Source organism: Ranitomeya variabilis, chromosome 3 (genome assembly GCF_051348905.1).
Source record: "Ranitomeya variabilis isolate aRanVar5 chromosome 3, aRanVar5.hap1, whole genome shotgun sequence".
Lineage (NCBI taxonomy): Eukaryota > Metazoa > Chordata > Amphibia > Anura > Dendrobatidae > Ranitomeya > Ranitomeya variabilis.
The window spans coordinates 522,707,661-522,729,737 of NC_135234.1; the positions used below are offsets into that span (position 1 = coordinate 522,707,661).

The 22,077-nt window shown below is 42.8% G+C and overlaps 1 protein-coding gene across 4 annotated transcripts in view; it reads right to left on the minus strand.

Moving 5' to 3' along the window:
- The window catches only part of ARHGEF7 (Rho guanine nucleotide exchange factor 7), a 163,548-nt gene that overhangs the window by 24,250 nt on the left and 117,221 nt on the right, over positions 1 to 22,077 (minus strand). For all 4 annotated transcript variants that reach the window (XM_077296997.1, XM_077296995.1, XM_077296998.1 and 1 more), the window contains exons 11-16: positions 19,112 to 19,171; positions 17,563 to 17,709; positions 12,762 to 12,848; positions 6,889 to 6,967; positions 4,937 to 5,076; positions 884 to 1,105 (exon numbers count right to left, since the gene is read on the minus strand). In XM_077296997.1, coding sequence (XP_077153112.1) covers positions 884 to 1,105; positions 4,937 to 5,076; positions 6,889 to 6,967; positions 12,762 to 12,848; positions 17,563 to 17,709; positions 19,112 to 19,171 — 735 coding nt within the window. The remainder of the gene's footprint in view (positions 1 to 883; positions 1,106 to 4,936; positions 5,077 to 6,888; positions 6,968 to 12,761; positions 12,849 to 17,562; positions 17,710 to 19,111; positions 19,172 to 22,077) is intronic.

Here is a 22,077-nt window from a genome sequence, read left to right on the forward strand (position 1 = left end):
AAAAAAATCTGAAAAACAGATGATTCAAACTCAGTCAGCCTCATGCGTTCTTAGGCAGGTGGTAGACAATCACAAATGGTAGTGTCTAAGCAGGAACAGATACATTAAATGACAGCTATTCAGGAATAAAAGGCAGGGGAGATATGGTGTGAGGGTCCTAACGGTGGAGGGGACTTGACACCATTTGTTTACCAACAACGGAAAACAAGTTGTCATAGAGGGAACAGACCACTAGAAGGTGGCAATGCATAGTGTGCAGATCTGCTCTACATGCTGTTCTAGGAGGATACAGAGGGGCTCACCCCTTACCTTAAGAATACAAGACATCCTCTAATAAGGTGTGAAAAAAGCAAAAACAAAGTAATGAGCAACATGCTGGCCAGCCAGTATAAAAAGCAGTCTCTGAATTAGTTTTATCATGTATTTGACCTTCTGTTCTTCAAAAACATATTTTTATTCACAACAAATTATTTGAATATCTACAGATGTAAAAACAAATGGCAGTCATGGAGCGGGTCAGGATGTGTGGAGCAGACTCATGTCATGCATCCTGCACATGCAAGAGAAGCCAGCTATGTTAAATAGGCGGCGTTGGTCTATAACAACCGCGGATGAAACATCGGCTTCCATCAGCTGCCCCCAAAAAAATAAAGTCATGTCTACCCCCAAAATAGTATCTATAGAACAGTTTACTTTTAATGCAAAAAACAGGCCTACACACACAGCTCTATCGTTGGAAAAATAACAAGTGAGCAAAAACAAAAAATGCTCATCCCTCAAGGAAAAAAAAAAAAAAAAAAAAAAGGTCAGCGACTCAGATCGGGACACTAACACAGGACATATCTGCAATGATTTTACATTCTAAACTGAAGCTTTTCCTTACCTCTTTGTAACACAGTGCAGCAGAAGGTCGAAGAGGAGGAGCGGGACGCAAGCAACTCAAGCTCCATGGCTTTGACGTTTTAGGTGGCTCTAACGGACTCCAGTTGATGCTGTGCGGCGTCCCGTGGTGTGAAAGGTGCGGTAATGTGTGATATGCTGGCGTGTGAGGCGCTGGCTTGCAGTCTGAATGCTTGCTTGATGGCGTCACTGGATGTGAAGGAAGCTGACAACAAAATCAAACACTATATTATGCGAAGACAGAAGTAACGAAATGAGAAGTTATATTAGTGACGTCAATGGAGAGGGATTTTATTTGAGGACAAGGATGGGATCTCGTTCTATAGATGATCAGCCCATTTTAATTCCCCTATTGTTGTAAAGATCTCGCACAGTATACAAATAGCTCCAAGCCATTTCATGCCATGGAACACTTTCACCATTACAATAAAACCTATTCTGAAAACATACTTATATTTTTAATTAAAGGATATGTAAATGTAACCTTTACCTACAAATTAACAGTCTTCTCACATACAGTAATTATGTAAAATGTGCACACTTGGCTAGAAATGTATTAATTGAAAGATTAAAGGCATATGAAATGCTCAATAATACATTCAATTCTAGCAGGGAATTTTATTTCACAGGTAATTATTTTCACTGTAAATAGTAGCAGGATGGTAATCCTTTGGCTTAAATCAAAGTAAGAAAACAAAAAAAGCTTCAAATCATCTTTTCTTCTGAGCGAAAACTACTGTATATATGAGGACATTCTGTAAAAGTTAAGAGGTGTTCCACTACTTTGATATTGATGACCTACCGATCAATACCAGATTGGTGGGGATCAACACCTACAATGGATTGTATTGAGATGAATTGGAGCCATCTGCAGTATCCAGGAGTGGCCACTACACCGTGTGTACAGCCTTAGGGCCCCGTCTCACATAGCGAGATCACTAGCGAGATCGCTGCTGAGTCACAAGTTTTGTGACGCAACAGCGACCTCCATAGCGATCTCGCTATGTGTGACACGTACCAGCGATCAGGCCCCTGCTGCGAGATCGCTGGTCGTGTCGGAATGGCCTGGACCTTTTTTTGGTCGTTGAGGCCCCGCTGACATCGCTGAATCGGTGTGTGTGACACCGATCCAGCGATGTCTTCACTGGTAACCAGGGTAAACATCGGGTTACTAAGCGCAGGGCCGCGCTTAGTAACCCGATGTTTACCCTGGTTACCAGCGTAAATGTAAAAAAAAAAAAAACAGTACATACTCGCCTTTCGGTGTCCAGGTCCCTTGCCGTCTGCTTCCTGCTCTCACTGACTGCCGGCCGTACAGTGAGAAGTGAGAGCACAGCAGTGACGTCACCGCTGCGCTCTGCTCTCACTGTACGGCCGGATCTCAGTCAGAGCAGGAAGCAGACGGCAAGGGACCTGGACACCGAAAGGCGAGTATGTACTGTTTGTTTTTTTTTACATTTACGCTGGTAACCAGGGTAAACATCGGGTTACTAAGCGCGGCCCTGCGCTTAGTAACCCGATGTTTACCCTGGTTACCCGGGTGCTGCAGGGGGACTTCGGCATCGTTGAAGACAGTTTCAACGATGCCGAAGTCGTTCCCCTGATCGTTGGTCGCTGGAGAGAGCTGTCTGTGTGACAGCTCCCCAGCGACCACACAGCGACTTACCAACGATCACGGCCAGGTCGTATCGCTGGTCGTGATCGTTGGTAAATCGCTTAGTGAGACGGGGGTATTACACTCAGAGTGTCTCGCGGGAAAAGTCTGAGGTCACTAAGTGACAGCAGACTTTGGAATCCTTACAATGCACGCACTGCACACTGTCGCCGGTAAGACACGGCAGTCATGTGACTAGAAGTATGCAATCTGCATACTTCCAGCCACAATCTGAGTAGACATTATCGACCTTGCTCAGTGCAAGTGAATTGAGCTAAGCAGAGCACGGCTATTCGGCACTAATGTAAATTGCATACTTGCCGTCTTGTGACCACCCATTCATACAGGCAACACCGCAGAATCCTGACCGTGTGCAATGAGTGCGCTGTAAGGATTTAGAAGTCTACAGTCACAGACTTTTCTCACAAGTCCGGACAACCCCTTTAACGATTTTAGTCTTTTCCAGTTTCCAGCACAGCTCTAGCTCACGTGACCACTTTGCAGCTTTACAGCAACTAATGTGTGGGGCAGCGCCGCTTTCCGTTGTAAAGATGCACTTACACTGGCTGACAATCTGTCAGATTCTAATGCTAATGACCCCAGCGTTCATGAAAATTGTATGTGAATGGGTTGAGCGACAGAATGTGCCCAAAATCGCTTCTTTCTTAATGAATGAAATTGTATCTTGAAAAAAATTCTTGCTCCAATTTTCCAAAATTGTGTAATGTAAATGGAGATTGTTCTCTTTTTTTCAATGTTTTAACTAGTAAAAAGGCAGAGTGGGAATTCAAGTTCTAAACAAGGAACTTCACATCATAAAGCAGTTCAGTAGCAGCTGGAGCATTTGAACAAGCACATATTTGTACTCCGGGAAAAAAAAAGTTTTTCTTCACTAATTTGCTTACATTATTTTAGTACAGCATCAACAGAAATGTATTCACAATACATTATTAATTCACGTCTTCAAAACAAATCATAACACTTCTGGGATTTGACGATTAAACGCACCTACACGTCAGATATCTGAACACAGTGCTCGATGTTGCGATGCAAGAATTGCTATTCAACCATGTAATTCACGATCTCGTCCTGTATAAGCTCGTCTGACTCCGCACTCCTCTCCTTTTAGTACCACTGGGTTCTTTCTCCAATGGGTAATTTTCACACCGTCTATGGATCTCTGGACAGCACAGTGATCCCATCCCTTATTGTACTGGTATAAGTGGAATTTTCCTTTATTGTCCAAGAAGGACGTTCAACACGTCCCATCCCAAGCTTGATGAAAGTACATTACCCGAAACCTTGTGGTGTAAATGTATTTATCCATTTGTATTTTGTTGTGCTGTTCACTTTAATTGGCAAACACATACACACACATACATATACATATTTTCAAAATGTTCCTTTCTATGCGTATTCTTGGAGTACTACTCCTTTATACACTATTAATTTTCTGAAGAATTATTCCCCTGCTTTACTCCAGTGGAAGGAGCACCCAATTTCTTCTTTGCCACATGAACCGGTCCACCTTTTGTCTATTGACATAGTTTGCTACTTGTCAGTTACGATTGTATCATTCATCGCTTAGTCTATTATCTGCTCATGTAAACAAATGTTTACATTCAGACATTTACTTCCCGTCCACACACAAACCCATGTGAGAGGCAATCATCTGATTTCAGGTCACGTGACCCAGAAGATGATCAGAACGGCGCTGCAAACTGGGGAAGACAGCAATTGGTAGGCATTTTAACAAGGGAATCGGTCAGCAGGTTGTGTTATTTCAATACAATTAATATTTAATCAGCAAAAGATTACCACTACAGGACTAGGTGCCTAGTGCCATGTAGTCCTCCTGCTTTGTGTAAACCCACCCCAGTACTGATTGACAGCTTTCTGCCTATACACATAGCTGCCAAACGGCGTGGGCGATGTTATACAGAGCTCTGCATTCAGAGAACTGCAGCAGCTAGTGTCTCACCTCACCATATGATATGAACCTATGCACTATAGTAACAGGATGAAAAGATTAACCTCACTTGTTATCCTGTATGTGGTTTGAGATCACATTCACAAGTATAAATTGCCTGCTAAGAAATAACAATCTACAGTGCAGGACAATTTCTGCTGCAGATTATTTCTGCAGTGCGTGAATGAGATTTGCTAGATACAATAGCTTATGTCATATGTAGCCAGAACCTAATAGGTACTGCTCTAGATTCCTGTGGTTCCCATGCTACAGGTGTAGCAATGTCAGGGACACTGCTCTGCAGGATTTATCATAATGCGATCATGTGCAATAAAACTGGAGACATTCCAAAACTGCCTGTAAAGGTCAGGTATCTGCAAATCTAAAACACGATCAGAACCCGAGTCTCTTACGGTGTGACAGGGCACAGAATGAGGCTTTATTGTTGGGGTGGTCATAGAAGTGAATTTCGTCTGTTTATGTAGATGGTCAACCCACTCCTGTAGATCTTGTTGGTTATTACAAGACACTGTTATCCGTTCAATCATGTTACCTAGAAATAGGATGAAAGACATTAGCAGCTGCAAGTTCAGGCACATTTAGCAATAGTGTAAGGCCGACCATTTACAAATTGGCACAACGTGCACTAAACGTATCAAACCGGGGCATGCAGAGTAAGACACTGCAAATCAACATGCACTTGAAAGATTTTTGTTTGTTTTTTTATCTTCTTCACCTCATGTCTGGTATAGCGTGCAATATTTGGAGGCAAAAACGGACATCTGCCCTTGTAAAAAAGTTACTCAAGTCTATTCAAGCACCATGTTCTGAACTGATCACCAAATATACGTATAAAATCAGAAACATATGAGTAATGCTATAAAGAACACAAAATATCATATGTTATATTGTATATAATCACTAAACTATATGTGACAAGCGCTGCTTCCATGATGCTCACTGCTCCGGCACGGACGCGCTCAGCTTCTCCTGCTGCTGGAATGACAGTGGGAATGGAGTTCTCAGTGTGACCAAGTGACAACTCATTAAGTGCCACAAGATCACGCAGAAAAACACCATTTTGACATTAGCTGTGAGCATCTCCTTCGTTTACTTTATCCCCCTTTCATGCTTGCTTCTTATGAATGGGCATCATCATACCAGGGAAAAGGAAAAAGCCCCCAGCTTGAATGTCGCTGCCCCCTTGGTTGAAATGGAAATTTGTGTACTGGGTGCTCTAAACTTCAAAAGCCCTCATCTCTGCAATGCAATGGAGAGAGGGGGAAAAAAAAATTCGAAACACACACGTTTTTAACCATCCCTTTTTAGTGATATGTAAAGTTTAAAAGGGTTTACCACTACCAAACAAGTAGAGCTTAATCAATCGAGCGGTGGAATTAAACTAAAAACAGTGGCCACTCGCCTCCTGGAGTGGCGTTCCATCCATGTTGGCAATGCGGTCCCCGGCAGCAACGCAGCTTTATTATGTCACGTGCCGTGTACAGCCAATGAGAGGCCACTCTGATAAAATTGTATAGGCTGCAGCTGACAAGCGGCCAGTGATTGGCTGTAGCCGGCACATAATAATGTCACGCCACTGCTGGGAACAGCAAGGCTGCAGGAGGCGAGTATACATGGCTCTTTTTTTTAATTATGGTGCTGAATTGATTAAGCAGGGGGTTGTCTTGTAGTAGTCAACCCCTTTAAAAAAGAAAAAAATAGGGTGAAAGGTCCTCTTTAAAAGAAAGTAATTTCCATTTTCTTTTGCTGCTAATGTATAATCTTTTGTGCTTTCTTACATGGGTAATAGTGGGAATAGAGGCATCCCGGAAACCCAAAAGGTCCCAGTATACATTAATGAGATCCAAAAATATTGGATGTATAACAGAACCATCAAATATATGAAGAAACCCTGGAACAGAACTTGATATTGACCCCCATCAATATCAGACTATGGCAGTTCACTAACAAACCACCTTTACCAATGAGCTGTTTGCAGCTCTGGCAGCCGGGTGTAAACAGTTAATGAAGTTGGGACTCCACAGCGCCATTCACTGTGTAGTGGCAATTGCCAAGAACTGCAGCTCTGCTCCTATTAAATTGAATAGGGGCTAAGCGGCAGTTTTTCCTAATGGCTATGGGGTGCTGGCTCCATGGACTGTTCAAATCCCACCAGAGGAGCTGCAAACAGCTGATCAGCAGGAGCAGTAGTTGTCAGACCGCCACCGATCTTGTACTGAGGACCTATCCTACAGAAAGGTCATCAATATTACTAAAGGTCTTGTCCAGTTTTATAAAGTAGACCATTTGTTATTAAACAGGAGACAGTAGCCAAGTGCAGGTCTAAAATGAAGATATTGATTACCAGATATTTCATAGGCATTCTTGTGATTTTCATTGTCTTCGAGCTTGGTGATGCAAGTCCCCGTTAATGGAAGTTTCCCCTGAGTAAAAAGGCAATGATGACAATCTACCCAACAAGAACATGACTACAGTAGTGCAATTACAGTGCAGGCGGGAATAATATCTGGAATATTAAACTGGACACAAATCTGTTTTATTACTAGGATTTTTCTATCTACAAGCGGGGCTGGAAGCGAAGAGAACATTTATATCATCCACAGATGACCAAGGAAAGCCGAGTACTAAAGTTCATACATTGTGCAGCTGAATGCAAAGTATTGTTCCAAGTAGCCATTTTAGTCTGGGAAAGAGCCGTTTGTAGTGTTCATCAATGGCACTATAGACAGGAAGTCTACAGTCCGCCTTTCAGATCTAATTCTCAGAAACATGTAAATGCATATTTGTAACAATTATATACAAGCAACCTATGTCCAGCCCTCAAGTCAGGAATTCCTGATGACTGATACTAGTTTCCTATGGGAATTGTTTTATATCCAGAGGCTCCAATTGTGTCACCGAATGTCTATGCCTCATTATTCTGTCCAGCTATGGATGCTGGACCACGTCACAAAGTGAACTAAGTTATTAGTTGTGCCCATCTCACACACAAAAAAATGGCCAGGCACAATTAGTTTATGTTAATCCTGTCTTATTTAATACTAGATGGTGGCCCGATTCTAACGCATCGGGTATTCTAGAATATGCATGTCCACTGTTGTGAATTTGCTTTTTGCTCCCTCTAGTGGTTACTAGTTTTTTGACTCTGGTTTTTCTGTCATTCCTTTTATCCGCACCTGGGTCGTTAGTTAGGGGTGTTGCTATATAAGCTCCCTGGACCTTCAGTTCTATGCCTGGCAACGTAGTTATCAGAGCTAGTCTGCTGTGCTCTTGTCTACTGATCCTGGTTCCAGTTATATCAGCTAAGTCTGCCTTTTGCTTTTTGCTATTTGTTTTGGTTTTGTATTTTTGTCCAGCTTGTTCCAAATCTATATCCTGACCTTTGCTGGAAGCTCTAGGGGGGCTGGTGTTCTCCCCCCGGACCGTTAGACGGTTCGGGGGTTCTTGAATTTCCAGTGTGGATTTTGATAGGGAGTTCCTGTGTTTTTTCAGAACGTGGTTCGTTTGCACGGCATCCCTGAGAATATTGTGTCAGACAGAGGATCCCAGTTCGTTTCCAGGTTCTGGCGATCCTTTTGTAGTAGGATGGGCATTGATTTGTCGTTTTCGTCTGCTTTCCATCCTCAGACTAATGGACAGACGGAGCGAACTAATCAGACTTTGGAGGCTTATTTGAGGTGTTTTGTCTCTGCTGATCAGGACGATTGGGTGACATTCTTGCCGTTGGCTGAGTTTGCCCTTAATAATCGGGCTAGTTCCGCCACCTTGGTTTCGCCTTTTTTCTGCAACTCTGGTTTCCATCCTCGTTTTTCTTCGGGTCATGTGGAGCCTTCTGACTGTCCTGGGGTGGATTCTGTGGTGGATAGGTTGCAGCAGATCTGGAATCATGTGGTGGACAACTTGAAGTTGTCACAGGAGAAGGCTCAGCGCTTTGCCAACCGCCGCCGCGGTGTGGGTCCCCGACTACGCGTTGGGGATTTGGTATGGCTTTCTTCCCGCTTTGTTCCTATGAAGGTCTCCTCTCCCAAATTTAAACCTCGTTTTATTGGGCCTTACAAGATATTGGAAATCCTTAATCCTGTATCTTTTCGTCTGGATCTTCCTGTGTCGTTTGCTATTCACAATGTATTTCATAGGTCCTTGTTGCGGCGGTACATTGTGCCTGTAGTTCCTTCTGCTGAGCCTCCTGCTCCGGTGTTGGTTGAGGGCGAGTTGGAGTACGTGGTGGAGAAGATCTTGGATTCTCGCCTCTCCAGGCGGAGGCTTCAGTACCTGGTCAAGTGGAAGGGCTATGGTCAGGAGGATAATTCCTGGGTGGTCGCCTCTGATGTTCATGCGGCCGATTTAGTTTGTGCCTTTCATGCCGCTCATCCTGATCGCCCTGGTGGTCGTGGTGAGGGTTCGGTGACCCCTCACTAAGGGGGGGGTACTGTTGTGAATTTGCTTTTTGCTCCCTCTAGTGGTTACTAGTTTTTTGACTCTGGTTTTTCTGTCATTCCTTTTATCCGCACCTGGGTCGTTAGTTAGGGGTGTTGCTATATAAGCTCCCTGGACCTTCAGTTCTATGCCTGGCAACGTAGTTATCAGAGCTAGTCTGCTGCAGGGTGGATTGATTTAAATCACGCCGATTTTAATCATGATTTAAATCACTGATTTAAATCAAAAGGTTTTTTTTAATATAAATCACGATTAAAATGAGAAGTGAGAGCAGTGCGCATGTGCGCCCATAGTTACACGGACGAAACTAGGGGCAACGATCTAACGCCAGGGTGAGGGGGGGACCCCAAAGTAAGTAAAAATCTTTTTTGTTTTACTATATGGCAATAGGTAGGTGTTTAAAAGCAGCATGTCTTAATTGTATAAACTATTAATAGCCTCCACATTTTGTTCATACTGCCCCTTTAATTCCACACTTCTAGCTTGGTTTCATTTTTGGTTTAGTTTCTTTTTCCATTCAGTTGACATGCCCAAACTTGTTGGATAGTCAGCATCCTACAGAAACCTCTGGAAGAGCATGGCATTGTGAATGTTACACATATACAGCCTTTATTCTACTGAGTTAAACAACTCAGCTTTATCTCATGATGGAAGAACCTTTGGATGGTAAAATATTTTCCTCAAAAAGCAGTTTATTGAAAAAAATCCGATTTAAATCAAAAAAATCCGATTTAAATCAAAAAAATCCGATTTTTTTGATTTTTTTAAAAAAACATTGATTTTTATCCACCCTGGTCTGCTGTGCTCTTGTCTACTGATCCTGGTTCCAGTTATATCAGCTAAGTCTGCCTTTTGCTTTTTGCTATTTGTTTTGGTTTTGTATTTTTGTCCAGCTTGTTCCAAATCTATATCCTGACCTTTGCTGGAAGCTCTAGGGGGGCTGGTGTTCTCCCCCCGGACCGTTAGACGGTTCGGGGGTTCTTGAATTTCCAGTGTGGATTTTGATAGGGTTTTTGTTGACCATATAAGTTACCTTTCTTTATTCTGCTATTAGTAAGCGGGCCTCTCTGTGCTAAACCTGGTTCATTTCTGTGTTTGTCATTTCCTCTTACCTCACCGTCATTATTTGTGGGGGGCTTCTATCCAGCTTTGGGGTCCCCTTCTCTGGAGGCAAGAAAGGTCTTTGTTTTCCTCTACTAGGGGTAGCTAGATTCTCCGGCTGGCGCGTGTCATCTAGAATCAACGTAGGAATGATCCCCGGCTACTTCTAGTGTTGGCGTTAGGAGTAGATATATGGTCAACCCAGTTACCACTGCCCTATGAGCTGGATTTTTGTATTCTGCAGACTTCCACGTTCCTCTGAGACCCTCGCCATTGGGGTCATAACAGTCCACGTAGTATATAGCCCAGTGACTTCGTATATTGCCCAGTGACGTAGTATACAGCACAGAGCCACGTAGTATATTACCCAGTTATGTAGTATATTGCCCAGCCACGTAGTATATTGCCCAGCGACATAGTATATTGCCCAGCGACGTAGTATATTGCCCAGCGACGTAGTATACAGCACAGAGCCACATAGTATATTGCCCAGTTACGTAGTATATTGCCCAGTGACGTAGTATACAGCAGAGCCACGTAGTATATTGCCCAGTTACGTAGTATATTGCACAGCCACGTACTATATTGCCCAGCCACGTAGTATATTGCCCAGCGACGTAGTATATTGCCCAGCCACGTAGTATATTGCCCAGCCACGTAGTATATTGCCCAGCCACGTAGTATATTGCCCAGTCACGTAGTATACAGCACAGAGCCACGTAGTATATTGCCCAGTCACGTAGTATATTGCCCAGCCATGTAGTATATTGCCCAGTGACGTAGTATATTGCCCAGCCACGTAGTATATTGCCCAGTGACGTAGTATATTGCCCAGCGACGTAGTATATTGCCCAGTGACGTAGTATACAGCACAGAGCCACGTAGTATATTGCCCAGCCACGTAGTATGTTATGAACTGGTGGTTTAGGAGCAACATGGGACGTGCTCTGGAGGAGGTGGTACCTGTACTGACCGCAGTTCCTGAGCTTAACACAACACTAGAAGTAGCCGTGGGATGTACCTGTCACTCCCTAGACATCTCGTCACAGCCGGAGGACTAACTACCCCTAAAGATAGAAACAGGAAAGCTATCTTGCCTCAGAGAAAATTCCCAAAGGACAGACAGCCCCCCACAAATATAGACTGTGAGTGGAGAGGGAAATGACATACACAGAATGAAACTAGGATGTAGCAAAGGAGGCCAATCTAGCTAGATAGATAGAACAGGACAGAATACTGTGCGGTCAGTATAAAAAAATACTAGAAAAATCCACCACAGAGTTTACAAAAATCTCCACACCTGACTAAAGGTGTGGAGGGTAAATCTGCTTTCCAGAGCTTCCAGCTTAACTGAATAAATCCATACTGAAAAGCTGGACAAGAAAAAACATAGAATGTGCTGAACGATAAAGTCCACAATATGTGGACAGCAAAAGAACAAGCAAGGACTTATCTTTGCTGAACTGGTCAGAATATCAGGGAAATCCAAGCAGAGATGTGAATCCAACCAGGAACCATTGACAACTGGCACAGGCTGAAGGATAGAGCCAGGCTATATAGCCGAGCCAGAATAGACGATCAGTGGAAGCAGCTGCTGACTGCTAAATCCAAGGAGCAGCCGTTCCACCGGAGGGAGCCCAAGAGCAGAACTCACAAAAGTGCCACTTACAACCACCGGAGGGAGCCCAAGAGCGGAAATCACAACAGTAGTATACAGCACAGGGCCACATAGTATATTGCCCAGTGACGTAGTATACAGCACAGAGCCACGTAGTATATTTGCCCAGTGACGTAGTATACAGCACAGAGCCACGTAGTATATTGCCCAGCCACGTAGTATATTGCCCAGTGACGTATGTCACAGGTTAAAAAATAAAAAATAAACATATACTCACCTTCCGAGGGGCCCCTTGTAGTTCTGTCGCCTGTGTTCGGTTTAGGCGGCAGTTTCCGGTCCGAGGGTGTGATGACGTCGCGATCACATGACCGTGACGTAACGGCAGGTCCTTCTCGCGCAGGGCCTGTGATGACGTCGCGGTCACATGACCGTGACGTCATGGCGGGTGCTTGTCGCACACCAACCTTAGCACCGGAACCTGCCGCTTGCATCGGAAAGGCGGCGGAAGGTGAGTATATAATGATTTGGGTTTTTTTTATTATTATTTTTAACATTAGATGTTTTTACTATTGAGGCTGCATAGGCAGCCTCAATAGTAAAAACTTGGTCTCACAGGGTTAATACCGGTGGTAACGGAGTGAGTTACCCGCGGCATAACGCGGTCCATTACCGCTGGCATTAACCCTGTGTGAGCCGTGACTGCGGGGAGTATGGAGCGGGCGGCGGGCAGTGACTGCAGGGGAGTAGGGAGGGACTAATCGGACTGTGCCTGTCGCTGATTGGTCGCGGAAGCCATGACAGGCAGCTGGCGAGACCAATCAGCGAATGAATATCCGTGACGGAAGTTGCCAACAGAAAGACGGAAGTACCCCTTAGACAATTATATATATAGATCTTAAAAGAAATTAGAAAAAAATCAATTTTTGTCCCCTTATTTCATGCAGAAATGTTCTTAAGATGCCACTGTCATGAGACAATGCGACTGAAATCCCAACGGCATGGATACCACGTAGAACAAGAAGTAGCAAATAAATACAATTTAAAAAACACAGTGTGTTTACCTGATAAATAAAGCCACTCATTCTTGGACTGGCAGAAAGCATTAATAATGCATTGGGGAAAAGGAGAAGATACCTCTCATTCTTTTCCTAGAAGGGAAGAAAGTACATCAGAGCAAGTAGCAGGCTGACCATTCATATTACTTAACACTGGGTGTCAGTAGTAAGGCACACAATCGGCTTCTGTGTCAATGGGTTCTTAAAAGGGAATGTGTCATCAGAAAATGTTCAATTATCAGGCTTTTATGTTCTTATCAAAAAGTTTTCATATTAGAATATATAGATTAAAAAAAACACACACATGAGCTACTAAGCCCAAATACTAGACTTGAACATCCTGTTCCTGGCTCTGATGATTCAGTACGAATTGTGAAAGGTAAATCCGATGTTATTTAATATGTATGTAAAGATGTATCATTATAATACTATATGTCACAACAATAAGACTGCTGGAAAATCTGTGCAGAACAGAAAGTATGAGACTAGTATTAGACTTCATGACCAACTTAAAAACTAAGTTAAAAAAAATCACTAAAAACAAACCTTTAACAACAGGTAGCTCTCTGATGAAAAAATCCTGTGATAAAACTATTAATATGGGCATACAGGTTATAGAATGCTGAAAAAAGTCCTACTTGTGTGTCTCATATCTGATGTCTCGTTGTTGAGAAATCATCTTTTATCACTTTATATAAATGAGATCTTCCAGGCTCTGGGGAGGATGGTGCTGTAAGATTACTCTGCCTCCAGAGCTTATTTTACTTGATGGGAAGTTACCAATGTGAAGTGCATGGCCGCTCTCTGCTCTCCTGACCTCACTGCAGAGCTGTGTGGGATTATACCTGACACATCTGCAGGTTCCTCTCAGCTTCAGCTTCCATCTCACAGGCAGACAGAATGCAATATTGTGGAAATACAGCAGCGCTTAAAGAGCTGCAAAAATGTGTTTGAAGGAAGACAAATTTAATTTCTCCTGCTCTTTGTTAGTTACTAGTCTCACTGCTAATTCCCCCTTCATATAAAGTAAGCTCTGGGGGGCAGAGTTATCTTCCAGGCAGCGTTCTCCCCATACCCTGGAAGGGGTCATTTATATAAAGTGATGAGAATTTGGATGCAACACCACATCTGATATGAGGCATACAGAGAGGATTGTTGTCAGCATTCTAAAACCTGTATGCCCATAATAATAGTTTAGATAGATCAAATGTGGTGACAGATTCCCTTTAAATGTTCACCATATCATTAATTTTGAACAGGGGTGCCCAAACTTTTACATGCCACTGTACATAAACAATTTTATGTGCAGTAATAGATGATAAAATACACATGGCAAATAAATTTTAACCCGTAGATGTCTTGAAATGGCTCATTTAACCCCTTTCTGACCTTGGACGGAATAGTACGTCCGAGGTCAGATCCCCTGCTTTGATGTGGGCTGCGGCGGTGAGCCCGCATCAAAGCTGGGACATGTCAGCTGTTTTGTGCAGCTGACATGTGCGCGCAACAGCGGTGGGTGGAATCGCGATCCACCCACCGCTATTAACTAGTTAAATGCCGATGTCAAACGCTGACAGCGGAATTTAACTAGAACTTCCGGCCATGGGGCCGGAAATGCGCGCATCGCTGACCCAGTCACGTGATCGGGGGTTAGCGATGCGTCGGCATGACAACCAGATGTCTATTGAAGACCTCTATGGTTGTTGATGCCGGATTGCTGTGAGCGTCCACCCTGTGGTCGGCGTGCATAGCAAGCCTGTAATTCTACTACATAGAAGCGATCTATGCTTCGCCTCTATGTAGCAGAACCGATCAGGCTATGCCAGCTGCTATTGAAGCATGGCAAAAGTAAAAAAAAAAAAAAAAAAAAAGTTTAAAAAAATATGAAAAAATAAAAAAATATAAAAGTTTAAATCAACCCCCCTTTCGCCCCATTCAAAATAAAACAAAAAAAATCAAAACCTACACATATTAGGTATCGCCGGGTTCAGAATCGCCCAATCTATCAATAAAAAAAAAAGGATTAACTTGATCGCTAAACGGCGTAGCAAGAAAAAAAAATTAGAAACACCAGAATTACATTTTTTTTGGTCGCCGCGACATAGCATTAAAATGCAATAATGGGCGATCAAAAGAATGTATCTGCACCAAAATGGTATCATTAAAAACGTCAGCTCGGCACGCCAAAAATAAACTTCACCTGACCCTATATCATGAAAAATGAAGACGCTACGGGTATTGGAAAATGGCGCAATTTGTTTTTTTTTTCTTTTTAGCAAAGTTTGGAATTGTTTTCTACCACTTAGATAAAAAAATAACCTACACATGTTTGGTGTCTATGAACTCATAATGACCTGGAGAATCAAAATGGCAGGTCAGTTTTAGCATTTAGTGAACCTAGCAAAAAAAGCCAAACAAAAAACAAGTGTGGGATTGCACTTTTTTTGCAATTTCACCGAACTTGGAATTTTTTTCCCATTTTTAAGTACATGACATGGTAAAACCAATGATGTCATTCAAAAGTCCAATTTGTCCCGCAAAAAATAAGCCCTCACATGGCCATATTGACGGAAAAATAAAGTTATGGCTCTGGGAAGGAGGGGAGCGAAAAACGAAAACGCAAAACCGAAAAAAGCGGGGTCATGAAGGGGTTAAGAACCACCTGCTGAACAGTGAGAAATATTGCAATCTAGGTTGGCTGGTAGCAAAATGACCTGGGTATGACCAGTTTGTCCGGAGCTGCTCATTTATGTATCGGGAGGTCAGCAGCATTTATAATTTTTCATCTACAGATACCTGTCAACCTGTCAATCGTGCAGGTGTACCAGTATCTGTAGAGACAACGTCATTGGTGACTCTCCTTTTGAATTAAAAGTTAGTGGTGGCGGACATTTCCCTTTAAAGTAGGGTACCGTATATACTCGAGTATAAGCCGACCCGAGTATAAGCCGACCCCCCTAATTTTGCCACAAAAAACTGGGAAAACTTATTGACTCGAGTATAAGCCTAGGGTGGAAAATGCAACAGCTACCGGTGAATTTCAAAAATAAAAATAGATGCTCCATACTGTTCATTATGGCCCCATAGCTGTGCCATATAGTGCTCTGCACCATTATTGCCCCATAGCTGTGCCATATAGTGCTCTGCACCATTATTGCCCCATAGCTGTGCCATATAGTGCTCTGCACCATTACTGCCCCATAGCTGTGCCATATAGTGCTCTGCACCATTATTGCCCCATAGCTGTGCCATACAGTGCTCTGCACCATTACTGCCCCATAGCTGTGCCATATAGTGCTCTGCACCATTACTGCCCCATAGCTGTGCCATACAGTGCTCTGCACCATTACTGCCCCATAGCTGTGCCATACAGTGCTCTGCACCATTACTGCCCCATAGCTGTGCCATATAGTGCTCTGCACCATTACTGCCCCATAGCTGTGCCATACAGTGCTCTGCACCATTACTGCCCCATAGCTGTGCCATATAGTGCTCTGCACCATTACTGCCCCATAGCTGTGCCATACAGTGCTCTGCACCATTACTGCCCCATAGCTGTGCCATATAGTGCTCTGCACCATTACTGCCCCATAGCTGTGCCATACAGTGCTCTGCACCATTACTGCCCCATAGCTGTGCCATACAGTGCTCTGCACCATTACTGCCCCATAGCTGTGCCATATAGTGCTCTGCACCATTACTGCCCCATAGCTGTGCCATATAGTGCTCTGCACCATTACTGCCCCATAGCTGTGCCATATAGTGCTCTGCACCATTACTGCCCCATAGCTGTGCCATATAGTGCTCTGCACCATTACTGCCCCATAGCTGTGCCATATAGTGCTCTGCACCATTACTGCCCCATAGCTGTGCCATATAGTGCTCTGCACCATTGCCCCATAGCTGTGCCATACAGTGCTCTGCACCATTACTGCCCCATAGCTCTGCCATATAGTGCTCTGCACCATTACTGCCCCATAGCTGTGCCATATAGTGCTCTGCACCATTACTGCCCCATAGCTGTGCCATACAGTGCTCTGCACCATTGCCCCATAGCTCTGCCATATAGTGCTCTGCACCGTCCATTATTGCCCCATAGCTGTGCTGCTGCTGCTGCTGCTGCAATAAAAATAATAAAACACATACTCACCTGTCTTGCTTGCAGCTTCTCGGCGCCATCTTCCCGGCGTCTCCCTGCACTGACTGATCAGGCAGAGGGCGCCGCGCACACTATATGCGTCATCGCGCCCTCTGCCTGCAGTCAGTGAGGAGAGAGAGACGCCGGGAAGATGGAGACAGCGCCCGGCGTGTGGAACCAGGACAGGTGAATATGCGATACTTACCTGCTCCCGGCGTCCTGCTCCTTCCCCCTGCCTGTGTTCGGTGCCGCAGCCTCTTCCTCTGTCAGCGGTCACCGGCACCGCTTCATTAGAGAAATGAATAGGCGGCTCCGCCCCTATGGGGGGTGGAGCAGCCTATTCATTTCTCTAATGAGCGGTCCCACGTGACCGCTCAGGGGAAGAGGCTGCTGCACCCGGAGACCGTGGGACGGGCAGGGGGAGTGACAGGATCGCCGGGACTAGGTAAGTATGCCTCAGCGCCCTCTCCCCCTCACCCGCCGACCCTGCCGCCGACCGTGACTCGAGTATAAGCCGAGGGGGCACTCTCGGCTTATACTCGAGTATATACGGTAATCAATTTGGCAGTAGTAATGATCACAAAACACAGATTAGATGCAAAAAAATGTACAAAGAAGACCACGCAGAATAAAACATGATGCAAATCACCTAGTATAAAAAGCACTTACCTCGTTCCCTGCACATTGTATCATCACTTGGGACATATATATAACTGATCCCAGTGACTTAATGTCATCGCCTTCCCAGCCACGTATGGCCTCATTTAAAATTTGCAGTTCCAATTCCTTTCTTTTTCTCACTTCTTGACATTGTGCCTGCAAACACAATACATAGGGTGTCATACATGGGAAAAATATTTCCCAATATTACATTTAAGCCCCTTTCACACATCAGTTTTTTACCATCAGTCGCAATCCGTCGAATTTTGTAAAAAAACGAATCAGGCGACTGATGCTGCCGCATCCGTTTTTTTCTCATAGTCTTGTATTAGCAACGGATTGCGATGGATGGCCTCACGTTTCATCCGTCGTTCGCCGGATCCATCGAAAATGGTTTGTCCGGTGGCCGGAGACAACAGACAAAGTAACATTTTTTGTGTACGTTGAAAAAAACTGATTTTTCATTTGCTAGAATGCAAGCCTATGGGCGCCGAATCGGTCAAATGGTGGAATCCAGCGACGAATTCCGTTTTTTTTTTTTTTTTTAACTGAGCATGCACCAATCCAATTAGCCAGATCCGCTAGTCAGATCCATCACATCAGTTTTTCACAATCTTTGGGGCAAGAGAGTAACAATGACAGAAATTGTTATTTTCTACAAATCTTGAGAAGACCCCCTAGAGCCTTGCAGGATGGGTGTCTATTAGTGATGAGCGAATACACTCATTACTCGAGATTTCTCGAGCACGCTCGGGTGTCCTCCGAGTATTTTTTAGTGCTCAGAGATTTAGTTTTTATTGCCGCAGCTGAATGATTTACAGCTATTAGCCAGCCTGAGTACATGTGGGGGTTGCCTGGTTGCTAGGGAATCCCCACATGTACTTATGCTGGCTAACAGATGTAATTCATTCAGCTGCGACAATAAAAACTAAATCTCCGAGCACTAAAAAATACTCGGAGGACACCTGAGCGTGCTTGAGAAATCTCGAGTAATGAGTATATTTGCTCATCACTAATGTCTATTCATTTACACAACTCTAAAATGTGAGAATATACAAAAGTTCTACTTTCTTTGCTCGTAACCAACTAGTGATGATGTTTTACTCCCAGAAAGCTTCCTTTTATGTCTTTACTTTTTCCCCCCATGCGTTTTGCAGACCATGATCTTTGGGTCCATGCTTCCTATAAATATCTAATTGTACAATGTATTCATGACCACTAGTTTTCTATGTACAAAATGCATTGCATTATAGCAGGTCTGGAAATAAAACCTAAAACCAAAATTAAATCTCTTTTAGCCCCATTTTCTGAATTATTACCTTGTGTCTTTTAACATATCCTGTCTGCATCATAAATACAAACATGTCAACAGCAATAAAATAAATAATTTAAAATATATATATATATATATATATATATATATATATATATATATATATATATATATATATATATATATATATATATATATATATATATATATACACACACACAGAATAGAATGGAATATAGAATAGTATATACACACACTTTTAACATACACACACGTAAGCCTTACCGAAAGGTTCTTGAAAGCAGTCATTGATTTTTGTATATCTGGCCTATCTGGATGATAATCCTGTAAAAAAAAAAAAAAAAAGTGTGATACTCCGATTAGAAGCTGACCCCTCTGACTTTGATTAACTTGGTGCAGCATCAAATGTTACTCTGATCATAAAAAAGCAACAGAAAACTAACCATGTGAACAGAGCACAAAAGGGTGCAAACCTTTTATTACAGCTGTACAGTCATGGAATACAAAAGCAGTAACTAGATGTAACAGAAAGTAAGCAGTAGTACACAAGTACAATTGCTGCCAGCAAGGCAGACCCTATACATTATTACACACGGATTTGCAGCTTTCTTTTAACACTTCCTTAATTCACATAACAGAAGTTACAGTAATAGTAAATATGACGTTATGAAATCTTATTCAGTACATTGCAATACAAAAAAAACAAAAAAACATACGGGCACAATATCAAATGACAGAAATGTACGTCAATATGTATGAGAAGAGTCATGAGCCCCAAGAACAGAGACTTCATGCAGCACAAGGACGAATGCGGTCTCTGTGACTACCAGAAGATGTAATGGTTTGTTAATCAATTACAAAACCAGTATGAAAACCACAGATAGAAAATTAGAAAAATGCTAAAAACCTCATATACTGCGCTGTCAACACAAGCCTGGATCCGGAATAAGGTCAAATAGGGGAACTCACATACTACTGGAGAAAGGTTATCAGGAGTCCAAAATAATAGAAGACCCCAACACAAGAAACTATATAATTCATGCTAAACACGAGAAATAATGCAGCATCAAAAACAAATACTGTGAGGGTGTGATGAAGAAATAGTAATCTATTAATACACCTGTGCCATATGTAGGGAAGCATCTGTTATTATACTGAACACCATGCCTGTCGTGGATGACATTCAAAAAGATTTTGATGTTTTGTGTTTTTTTTACTTACAAAGTATGTACTTTTACCTAAAAAATAGAATAAAAAACCCTCCTGTAAGAATGAGATCACTAGCAGATTCTAAATTAACTTAATCTACTGTCTGTAATCGTGCAATATAGATGCTACACAGGCAAACAGTGCAACATTTTTAATGATGCCCATTTGAAAAAATTATTTTTAGCCAGAAATACGTACATTTAAAATAAAAAAAAACAATGACCCCATAGGTGCAAATAATACTTTTTACTGATCCCAACAGCCATTTTTACCCCTCTTTACATGATAGAAGCTAATTGTTGAATTTCACATTTTGGCAGATTCCTGCCCTTTGGCTTCAGCAGCATCCTGTGACACTTCATGCTTCCAACTTTTAGTGCCCTGGCTCTGAAAGAATGTATGAGCTCAATGTGCCAGGGACGTCTGCCCATACCAACACCTCATTTCAATAATTCAGGAATGGTGTGGCAATGCCAAGGCCCATTGCAGAAAAGCCTGTAAACTTATCACTAGAACCACGCTATTTCCAAGGTCTGCTACAGCTAGGATTTTCTATGTTACACACAAATAAAAAAAAAAAAAAAAAAAAACACAAACATATTGCTGACTGCTTTACTAGGTTTATGTTCACAAATATATATATATATATATATATATATATATATATATATATATATATATATATATATATATATAAAAAGGGAAATAATAAAGTCTCACAATACAAGCAGTACAGGTTGAAAAGAGCAAGGTTGGCAATAGGTCATAACATAATGGTTGATGGGGCTCCGATCTTGAAACCCTGAACAATTCACTTTCTTCATGTAAAAACGGTACTCCCAAAGGGTGGATAAAGCACTCCTTGTAGGGTAACACTGACGGAAAACCCAGGCCCCTTCATTTCAAGAATCAGTGGTAGGCTTTCCCAGTCACAGCCCAAAAACAGCAAGTGCCATCTATACTAAAGAGCTATCCATCATATACTAATATTGGACCCCGCCCCCCCCAATCACAATTTATATACACTGTGTGCATAATTATTAGGCAAGTTGTATTTTAGAGGATTATTTTTATTATTGATCAACAACTATGTTCTTAATCAACCCAAAAGACTCAAATATCAAAGCTTAATATTTTTGGAAGTTATAGTGGAGTTTTTTTTAGATTTGGCCATCTTAGGAGGATATCTGTTTGTGCAGGTAACTATTATTGTGCTTAATTATTAGGCAACTTCCTTTCCTTTGGCAAAATGGGCCAGAAGAGAGATTTGACAGGCTCTGAAAAGTCCAAAATTGTGAGATGTCTTGCAGAGGGATGCAGCAGTCTTGAAATTGCCAAACTTTTGAAGCGTGATCACCGAACAATCAAGCGTTTCATGGCAAATAGCCAACAGGGTTGCAAGAAGCGTGTTGGGCAAAAAAAGGGGCAAAATAACTGCCCATGAATTGATGAAAGTCAAGCGTGAAGCTGCCAAGATGCCATTTGCCACCAGTTTTGCCATATTTCAGAGCTACAACGTTACTGGAGTGACAAAAAGCACAAGGTGTGCGATACTCAGGGACATGGCCAAGGTAAGGAAGGCTGAAAAACGACCACCTTTGAACACGAAACATAAGATAAAACGTCAAGACTGGGCCAAGAAATATCTTAAGACTGACTTTTCAAAGGTTTTATGGACTGATGAAATGAGAGTGACTCTTGATGGGCCAGATGGATAGGCCAGAGGCTGGATCAGTAAAGGGCAGAGAGCTCCACTCCGACTCAGACGCCAGCAAGGTGGAGGTGGGGTACTGGTATGGGCTGGTATCATCAAAGATGAACTTGTGGGACCTTTTCGGGTTGAGGATGGAGTGAAACTCAACTCCCAGACCTACTGCCAGTTTCTGGAAGACAACTTCTTCAAGCAGTGGTACAGGAAGGAGTCGGTATCGTTCAAGAAAAAAATGATTTTCATGCAGGACAATGCTCCATCACATGCCTCCAACTACTCCACAGTGTGGCTGGCCAAAGAAGAAAAAATA